The sequence below is a fragment of the Aegilops tauschii genome, chromosome 7 (assembly GCF_002575655.3).
Source record: "Aegilops tauschii subsp. strangulata cultivar AL8/78 chromosome 7, Aet v6.0, whole genome shotgun sequence".
Taxonomy (NCBI): Eukaryota; Viridiplantae; Streptophyta; class Magnoliopsida; order Poales; family Poaceae; genus Aegilops; species Aegilops tauschii.
In genome coordinates, this window is record NC_053041.3 from 648,471,579 (window position 1) to 648,482,495 (window position 10,917).

A 10,917-nucleotide genomic window follows, 5' to 3' on the forward strand; every position below is an offset into this window, starting at 1 on the left:
TCTTTGATCAACGAGCTAGTCAAGTAGAGGCATACTAGTGACACTCTGTTTGTCTATGTATTCACACATGTATCATGTTTCCGGTTAATACAATTCTAGCATGAATAATAAACATTTATCATGATATAAGGAAATAAATAATCACTTTATTATTGCCTCTAGGGCATATTTCCTTCTCTAGTCTCAAGCCCAAACTAGCCCTGTGAGACCTCCATAATGGTGATGGGTCAGCATGTCCATGGTTTTCATTTTGGTGTCACTATTGATTACTCTCCGTTTTGGTTTGTAAGGTCCGTTGTATTTTGGGTCAAGCTTTGACAATAATTCTACCAATAAGACTTCTGTTATGGGTAACAAATAATTATGAAGTGAGAAACATATTTCGAAGAGGTATGCAAAAGTATATTTTTCATTACAGAAATCAAATTTTACTAGTAAAATTCATGGTAAACTTTGACGCAAAATGCAATGGAGCCTTACATATTGGAAAAGAGGGAGTAGTTACTTTTGGAGAGTAATGTTATGAAATGGAAGATACAGATGTATAAATTTCCCATACAAAAGTCATATATTTAGTTCTATTTACGGGTAAAAGTTTAGTGTAGAGCAATCATTGTTATAATATTTATTTATTTTTGCTGGGAAATGTCTAAAACACTAACACAATGACATATATATTATAGGAATCAGGTAGATTTATTATACATATGAGGTCAGTGTGCTCACCATTGACTGCCTGAAGAATCGATCAACAATTGTGCACCGAACCCATCTCAATTATACATCTTAAATCGTGTACCAAAACATTTTAGCCCCACCTACTAACATTTAAATTACCTACCACAAACAATTTTTCATTTTGTAATAAAATTTATTTTCATAGACCAGCCTAATATAGCATATGAACCATCGATCAACTCACATTAACTCAATTTACCAATCTACCAGTTAAGTATGAACTATGACTAACCAGGTTGCCTAGATCACTCCCAGTACTGATTTAGAACCCTATAGAAACTTATTGGTGAATTTGTACTTTTCGTACCTTTAGTTACCATGGACTTGATTATTTATGTTACCGACCAATTATCTCATTCCATTATTTGTCGGCATTTGAATTGTGTTTTTATTCCTTAGCACACATTTGAATTGTGTCTAATTGTATACTATCACATATGTGTCTCTAATATGATGTTACCATGATTATCATTACGATTCATTTTGATGCTTAAAATTTAGAATAAAAATAATTAAATATGCCTCTCGAGCAACTGGTAAAAAAGCAAAGTCAATCATGTATAGATATTTTGATTAGACATGGGTGGGATGATCAATCTTTCCTACAATTGGAACGAATAGGCGAGACCGATTGTGGGAATCCATTACTTGTGAAAGAAAAAAAATAAACCGAGAAAGCAAAGCGTTTTGTCTTTAATTATTTTATTACTTGTATTTATTTGTTTTTCTTTGTACGCTAGAACTATTATGCCTTAGAAACATTGTTGGGTAACGTTGCATGGAAAACAAAAATAATTCTACGCGCACGCAAGATCTATCCATGGAGATGCATAGCTACGAGAGGGAGAGAGCATCTAGATACCTTTGTAGATCGCTAAGCGGAAGCGTATATAACGCGGTTGATGTAGTCGTACTCTTCGCGATACGATCACAGTCCAACCGATCTAGTGCCAAACGGACGACATCTCCGAGTTTAGCACACGTGCGGCTCGATGACGTATCCTCCTTCTTGATCAAGAAAGAGGAAGAGGAGAAGTAGATGGGATCACAACCAACACGACGGCGTGGTGGTGATGGTGGTCGTGGAGCACCGACAACGCTTCGCTAAGCGTCGCGGGGACGAGGTGGTGGAACTTCGGAAAAACGGGAGAGAGAGGGGCGCCAAGGGCTTTGTGTGTCCTCTTGGGGCGCCCCCTCCCTTCTATATATAGGTGGAGGGGCGTGGGGAACACCCCCTCCAAACCCTAGGGCGCTGCCAAGGTGGGAGGAGGTGGAATCCTAGTCGTCTCCTAGTCCTCCTCCTTCCCTTCCATACAAAGGTAGACTTTCCACCTTTCCCAACTGCATGGGCCTTGGGGGACTTGTGTGCGCCTGGCCCAATAAGGCCATGGCGCCTCCCCTCAGCCCATGCTGACCCTTGGGACGTCGTGGAACCCTTGGTGGACTTACGGACTCCTATGGAAGTTTATGGAACCTTCTGGAAGCTACCCGATACAGTACCGAAAAAACTGAAACTTTTCGGAACCCTGAAAACTGGACCATTCCGACACTCCTCGTGACGTCCGGGATCTCATCCGGGACTCCAAACAACATTTTCTTACCAATCATCATATATCCCAATACTACTCTAGCGTCAAAGAACGTTAAGCGTGCGACCCTATGGGTTCGGGAATCATGTAGTCATGATCGAGACACCTCTCCGGTCAATAACCAATAGCGGGACCTGTATGCCCATATTGGTTCCTACATATTCCATCTTCTTTTATCGGTTGAACCACGATGTCAAGGATTCGGTTAATCCCGTATGTAGTTCCCTTTGTCCGTCGGTATGTTACTTGCCCGAGATTCGATCGTCGGTGTCTCATACCTAGTTCAATCTCATTACCGGCAAGTCTCTTTACTCATTCTATAATACAAGATCCCATGACTAAATCCTTAGTCACATTTCTTGCAAGCTTATTGTGATGTTGTATCGCTGAGAGGGCCCAGAGTTACCTCTTCGTCAAATGGAGTGACAAATCCCAGTCTTGATCCATGCCGACCGAACAGACACCCTCAGAGATACCTGTAGAGCACCTTTATGATCATCCAGTTACGAAGTGACGTTTGATAGCACACAAGGTATTCCTCTGGTATCCGGAAGTTGCATGATCTCATGGTCGAAGGAACGTATACTTGACATGAAGAAAGCTATAGCAAATAACTTAAACGATCTGATGCTAAGCTTACGGTTGGGTCTAGTCCATCACATCATTATATCAATGATGTGATCCCGTTATCAAATGATAACTCATGTCTATGGTTAGGAAACCTTAACCATCTTTGATCAACGAGCTAGTCTAGTAGAGGCTTACTAGGGACACGGTATTTGTTTATGTATCCACATATGTATTTAAGTTTCCGGTCAATACAATTCTAGCAAGAATAATAAACTTTTATCATTATTAAGGAAATATAATAATAACCACTTTATTATTACCTCTAGGGCATATTTCCAACAAAATAATGTTATCTTATGTCGTGACGAAATGTATCAATGTCCTTGTGAATATATATGACCGATATCCTAAGATATTTATGTTTGCTATGTAATATGGATGATATTTGTTACCTTAGTTGTTGTGGCAATACACCAGAAAACAAGCCAACACTATCATTCCAAATAATCATATGTGATGAGGTCCACATCAGATACGGTCGACGCAATATAGTCGTGTGTAATGAGGGCTATGTTGCAAACATGTGTTCAAAAGGAACATGTATAATGAGCAGTACAGCCCCAATGGTTACCATTCCATGTGCAATGATACCCTCATGTCAATGACAAGCTCATAGTGATTGCAGAATCAAATACAACTACCTACAATTCTCAATGTAACTTTCGTTACTTAGAAACAGCATCACTCATGTTTGGATTCTTAGCAAGCATAATAATTATGTGTTTATTACTAAGCCAATTCCATCTTTCCACTAAGCAAGCAAGCAAGCAAGGACTGGAGTTGCCACTTTGTTCTATTTGGAGATGGCCCATGATGGTGAGCATCAATGTGAAAACATCAAATACCAATTTGATCACGTTGTACACTAATGTTGATCCAGCACCGAGTTGAGCCTTCTGACCATCTCCTCCACTGTTGAGTTGAACCCCTCTTCCAACTGAAATTAAATAAATTAAGTTGCACCAAACTAGTGTAAGCAACACACATCTATGAGATACTGAAGTTAGTTCATGTATATTTTCGCTCATATCTAAATCTCATACAAAAACTTAAATGTGTCTGTATAGTACAAGAATGTCTCACAAGCATCCTCTGACAATTGAATACAATTTGCATTCTTCAAATAAATAATTTACCACATGATGAAATGAGTCTTATAATGAGAGTTTTGCACTCCTAAAATTAATTAAAGGAGATGAAATAATTATCTTTTCATAATAGCGACTAGCGAGACGAGGTGTCATATATATGTGAACTAACTAACCAAATGAGTATTCATCACCCAATTGTCTTTTTTATGTGCTACAATGTTAAATATGTTTATTGGGAAATAGACTGTAACCGTGTAGTGAGAGTGAAAAAGGAATATAATAAAGGATCATGCTGTAGAAATTGTTAGTAAAAAAGATAGCCTTCTCCCAACCTCATTGGAAAAATATTTACTTACATCTAAATTATTTTATGAATGATTTCTTCATTGCTTTTGGATTAATTCATTATCTACTCATGACCCATGGGGGGAAATACTAGATTTCATAAACTTTTGTTGTACATGAAGACATAATCTACCTAATCTCTTCTGATCCATCTAGCATTAAAATACATGTCCAAGTCTAACATTTGAACTAATTTCTTGATCAAGCACTTCATATATTATATGCTGGCTGGGTTGTCTCCTTCATAAAGCTTGACTCCCCAAATAAAGGCTTGGTTGATCATTTGTCCCCATTTTCATTATGTTTAAATTTTATCTTTGTTATTTGGTTTTCTTTACATGTCTACACATGTTTTAAATAAGATTTTCTTGGGTATTATTGGATGAATGCACTAGCACCTTAAGATGTACTAGTGTATTAAGTTTCTAGTTTGCCGACTTAATTTTAACAACTTCCATCAATTATCTAAGTTTCATACAAAAATATTTGGATCTGTTGGGTCAAGAAAAGAAAGACATTTGATTGTCAATGTCATATATCAACATGGTGCATATTATTCAATTTAGTTTTGAATTTGATACTATTTGTAACCTGTTTTTCTTCTTTGTTCATCAACTTGTGAACTAGATTTGTATTAATAAACTTGAAACATGGTACATAGATATATTTAATCTCTTTGGTACCAAATTTAAAATATTATCACCAAAATCACATGTGTTTTGGTAGCCTAGCACACTAATACAAAAAGGCCCACGTCAGATGGAGCTTCCTATATAGGTGGGTATTCATTAGTCATTGTCCCGTATATGTTGGCAAAAATTATGGCTCGGTGCAGGATTTTCATAACAGACTTGAAATGTTGGCCAACTAGAAAATTTAGATAAGATCATGGTGGATAATATAGAAACATCCACCGCATGGAGCTCTGTTAGACCAGTGCTCTGACAGCCTGGATCTAACAACCCCGGGAGCGTGACCACATCCCCCACCACCGCAAAATCGCTACCGCCGGTGCGGGAGGGGGGGACTAGTCCTTGGCATGCTTGCCAGAGTTGCTGCTCCTCCTCCGTCTTAGCCCCGCGAGCAGGAGCTAGCTCCAATCCAGCACGACGGCAACGACCCCTCATGCCCGGCGCTTCTTCGGCGTTTTTGCAACCGGAGCTATGTTTCTAAAACATGTCTCATGTTGCAATGTCTGACCACTCACTCTCTAACGTCGGGCGCTCCTCCGACGCTGCAACTTGGGCTATGTTTCTGAAACAAGACCCTTGTTGCAGAAAAAAACCTTCAAACCCGAAACATTTCTTTTCTTTCTGAAACAAAAGATATGTTGCAGAAATCTTTTGAAATAAGACCCTTGTTGCAGAAAACGACCTTCACCACCGAATCGTTTTTTCTTTCTTTCTGAAACTAGTCCTGTGTTGCAGAAATCTACTGAAACAAGACCCTTATTGCAAGAAAAAGACTGGTCGTGCGGGATTGGCTTGTGGCCGCGTGGCCGCTCGCTCAGGATTGCTCTAACGGCTACGCAAGCGGCGGACGCTCGCGCATACATCAGTCAGCTGAAGGATAGCATTTTCCAATAATATAGCCAGCAGCTAACTATATGGTTGTCATGTCATCAACATACATCAATTTTAATCAGTGATATAATAGCGTTGTCATGTTGTTTTCACTTTCTCTCTTTCTCTTTTTATGGCACTTACTTTTTTTCTTGGAGCACAGGGATGTTGGCTCTTGTATTAGAGATTAACCTTTTTATTTATACTTTTTGTAGCCAAGATGGGCTACGATACACGCCTGCCTCATATACTATATAAAATTCTTACATGACCTAAACCCTGACCCCAACCCACCTCTCTCTCTCTCTCTCCCCTGGCGGCTACTAGATGTCAGTTTCCTCTCCTTCTTGGCTCCGGCCACTGCCACTATCATTGGCACACTTCCCCTAAAAAGATAAGGGATGGTACGACACGGCCTATCTCGGCCTGACAGAGGCTTGTTCTTGCCGTCCTCTATCCAGTAGCAGCACCTAAGATGCCTTGATCCAGTTGTGGTCCAGCCTTCCTTAGTTTGTTGTCCAAGCAATGCGTGTCATGCCTTTGTACATTTGTTTCTTCACATGTGGTGTGCCTTTGCATTGGAGCGGCCTGCCTCATTTTCAAAGATGGTGTGCCACGACCTACCTTGGTCCAATACCAATGAGGTGCGGCCTAGCCTTCATAGACCCAATAGTGCCACGGTGTACCTCCATCACAGAATGGCGCGACATATGATGTGGTGTGCCTTAGTTCGGACAACAACATGGGGTGGCCTTGCCTTGGCTTTGTTGGTGAAGGTATAACTAAGCCTTGCATCGCCATTCCGTATCTCTCAACTATCTATGTTTCATTGTCATTGTGACATTTTGGTGTGCCACGCATTGTTTTTGGAAAGAGTGACTAAAATATACAGTCGGCGTCGGTTGATGCTCCATTTCAGTGAGTTTACAAAAAATGGCCTGATAATTAATTTCCTATCCTGAATTTTGAACAGTCCATACAAAACCATGTGTTTGTGCTCTTAGTTTTGAGCATGACCTAAAGTAAGATAATATGGACAAGTCAATTGATCGCAGATTAATCTCATGTTAAATGATAATGATATTCTTGTGTGCCCTTCCTTTCCTTAACTAACCCATCCCTGGTCTATATGTATAACCTTTTAAACTAGCTATACTGAATTTATTCATATTTAGCCCTATCTTCTCATTCATGTATATAATTCTTGAGCATCTTTTGAGCAAAGAAACTCTTAGGTGTTAGACGATGTAATGATGAGGCGAGATGGATATACTGATTCTAGTATCATGAAGGAAATAGTGTAATCAAGATTTTTTTTCTTTTATTTTAGTCTATCATATTTCTTTTTCTTTGACAATCATTGAAATGTAATGGTTTTCCCTTAGCAAAATGTTTTATATTTCTTCCATTCCATAAAAACAGAACGTCAATTGTACTAAGCTTGATGATTTATATACGTGCGTGAGATGGATGTGAGAAAATTGGTGTGATATATGTGTGCATGAGTATGTGTAGTGTGCATCAATTAGGTTGGTAACGGTTGTACATGTAGACTTGTGCAAAGGATAAGATATTAAGAGCATTTTGGTTTTGACGAAAATATGTGTATACATTCATAGGTGGGCCTACGTAGAAAAACGACGATGAAAGACACCAATCCAAGGAGGATGAGAGATGAGGTAGCATTACGGAGAGGCTTGTGTGATACCTGATTCCACTTCTATCATTTCACTATGCTACTATATTCTCTGGGAAAGAGACTTTCTGTATACTTAATAAAAAATGTTTTGTACATCTAAACAAGCCGGCCCAACAGATGTTAAATTAGAGAACCAAGAAAAAGCATCAACCATCCATATAGAGGACTATCTGTATAAGACAATCACCTATATTCCTATGTGCTCAAGTTGTTATATTGTCGGTTTATGTGAAGAAAAACTACCGATACATATGTGCTTACTAAGTATTGGTACCCCATAATTAAGCATGGTTGTTACAAGATATGAGCATTTTGTCCATCCTACGAGACGTTTTTTTCTCTCTAGCTAACCACATCTAGACACCGTGTATGCATACTTGTATTTACTTTTTATATCTCATCAAACAGTACGTGAATTGATATTATGAAACTATATGTGGTGATTTCTTATGTAATTTAATTGCAATCCTGATAGGCAATTATTAGCTACTTGTGGAACTACTATATTTTTTATGGATCTATACAACATGAGGGAAATAGCTGCATGCATCAATTATGCAGAGCATCTTAGCTGTGCAAAAAATAACGGTTTGAGTACAACTTGCCTTGGCGGTAATGTTGATGATGGTGGTGTCGGCTAGGAATGGCATGCTGCTGGTGTGGGTGATGGCAAGTCGGAGAACCTCCACCTCTCCCAGCACCCTCACTAGTAGTCCATTTGTGTTCTCACAGTGGATCTGCACTAGCACAATCTTATCTGACAACCGGACCTTGATCTCAGGAAGCCATGTGCCCAAGTGGCTCGGCTCACCGGCATCATCGTCGCGGTAGTTGCTGGTGAGGCCGCTTAGGAAGGGTCTGTTCTTGTGGACGAACACAGTGGAGCTGATGGTGGTGGTGGCAGCATGCCTGTTGTTGTTCTCCAGGATCTTCACCTTCTCCTGGAGCTCTCTCACGTGCTTCAGCGCATCCCCAATAATCGTTGCCTTGTTCATCTGCCACACCAGAATCACGTCAGTTCTCCACCATCTTTCTCAATCTTAATTAACACATGCAATCTTAAAATTCTTAATTGAGTGATTAATTAACCAATCCAAGCTTCTTCAGGTAAGCGTGCACACATAAGGACAACTTGCCAATATGCTAAATTAATCCGTCAACATTTTGGGAGCATATCATACCAATATATGCTATCTTCTTATCATGTCTTACTAGGGCGTACCAGTTTAATTACAGGCCAAACATAATAATGTAGCTTCTACGGACGATTTTTACAAATGATTTCAATACTATATCCAGACCTACATAGAGAAGGGCTATAAACACAGAGATCATATGCCTCTACGCCAAAAATCCTTACTTGTAGTCTACATCAGTTCACCACCACCTTGGCCGATCTTCAATATGCACATGCAATCTTGTATTCTTAGGTAATTAGTTGAAAATAGTTGCTTCCAAGTCTGCGTGTAAACATAAGGACAACATATTTCTCCCAATTTCTGGCGACATTTCGACTCAATATCTCGCCCTGTTTCTATATTCAATTGCTTCCGAGCTGCTTTTTCCTTCCTGTGGCAAAGCCTATTGCCATTTGATTTACAGTCTGTTTTACCATCCAATTCTATTCCGCATGACTAGATACTTGGAAGATCTTCTAAAAAAAAAGTTACCTGGTAGAAAAAAACATATGGGCAGCGCTAGGTGCATTTTGGGCGGCCAGGGGAAAATCGGCATCCACTCCGGTCATCTGACCGCACTCAAATCAATTGTTAAGTCTGCCCAATCATCGCAGCAGATGATCTCCGTGCACAACATTTTTTTTTATGTTTGCAATATAGTCACAATATTTCTTCTAGCAGGTAATCACAAAATCTTGCAGAAACGGTAGCAACAATTCTAACACACCCATGTGGCAAGATTACACTTTTGTTCGTTTCTAAAAAATTATACAATATGTTTAAGCCTTATAAAAAATTGATTTTCCTAGAAACCTTCTATAAATGATGCTCAAAAAAGAACTTATACAAAAAAATACTCAAATTTTGTAATGTCAGCAAACAAGTTTTTTTAAGCGAACCAACCTGTGGTTGGATGGTTAGATGGATAGTTGTATCCCCAGCCCACCAGGGTTTAAGTCATGGTGCTCGCATATCCTGGATTTATTTCAGGATTTTCGACGATGCGCGTTCGGTGCGAGGAGACATCCCCGTCGACTACTAGGCGCCTACGGTGACTTCGTAAAATCTCAAGATGATATGCCGGCTTATAATCTCTCGGAGGTGCGTGTCCGTGTGTGTGTTCATATGAGTGAGTGTACGCGCATTCAATGAAAGCGCTTTGCGTCAGTACTATGTTAAAAAACAGTTTTTCTAATAGATAACATGTTCCTAGAGCGTACCAACACAAAAGTCATCAGGGTGGGTTTTTACAGACGTCCTAAATATTATTTAGTGCAAAAGCTTAAACAAGGATTTTCGCCCCAAAAAAACTTAAACATGGAAAGAATAGCTATAAAAACGGCTGGTGTATCCTACAGTCTAATTAATTTGCAGTACATAGTTATTATAGCTAACATCAAGAAGCATGCATGGGAATTGGTATAGAGGAGAAAACCTTCTTGATGCCGGGGATAAGAGTAGAGAGCTCCATGAGCCGCTGGTTGATCTTCTCCCTGCGGCGGCGCTCCGCGATTGTGTGGTCCTTGGCGGGATCAGGGCAAGTCGACGACGCCGACGCTGCTGACATAGCAGAGCCCTGCAAGCTGCTCCCGGATCTCCTCCCGCCAGCATGCTTATGTGCTCCTATCGCGGCCGACTGCGTCAACGCAGCAACGGACTTCGAGCTCATTGGCATGCTAGCCCCGGCGACGGCAGCGTGAACCACCGCATCGCCAGAGCTGCTGGCCCGGTACTGGTTGTCGACCTGCACCGTCAGGTCTGGGTTGTCATCGGCCGTCGTCGGCAGAGGCTGGGGAATGGTGCAGAGTGCGTGCTGCGAGGGGAAGGCGGCGGCAGTATGCTCGCCGCAGTGGAAGCTGCCAATATCGTATACCGGAGAGGCGGCGGCGGGGAAGGTGTGCTCATCCAGCGTGTTCATTGCCCACTGCATGAAGCTTGAGTCCTCCATGTGGATCGATCGATCAAGATTACACACTCCCAACTAATGCTAGATCTCCACTACAAGAACAAATTAATTCACGAAGAATCCACACTCACTATCTTACATTACACCCCGAAGAACATATGTAGCCTATAGCTTGCTAG

The 10,917-nt window shown here is 40.5% G+C and overlaps 1 protein-coding gene across 2 annotated transcripts; it reads right to left on the reverse strand.

Annotated features, from left to right (window-relative positions):
• Positions 1 to 3,703: 3,703 nt before the first annotated feature.
• Positions 3,704 to 10,917, reverse strand: LOC109760405 (transcription factor NAI1-like). Of its 2 annotated transcripts, XM_020319240.3 has the most exons (3): positions 10,268 to 10,917; positions 8,260 to 8,649; positions 3,704 to 3,894 (listed from the first exon to the last, which is right to left on the reverse strand). In XM_020319240.3, the coding sequence occupies exons 1-3, from the start codon at positions 10,778 to 10,780 to the stop codon at positions 3,823 to 3,825; spliced, it is 975 nt and encodes a 324-aa protein (XP_020174829.1). In that variant the 5' UTR covers positions 10,781 to 10,917; the 3' UTR covers positions 3,704 to 3,822. The 2 variants fall into 2 exon arrangements, with proteins under 2 accessions (XP_020174829.1, XP_045087889.1); XM_045231954.1 differs by lacking the exon at positions 3,704 to 3,894 and having other exon boundaries at positions 7,057 to 8,649.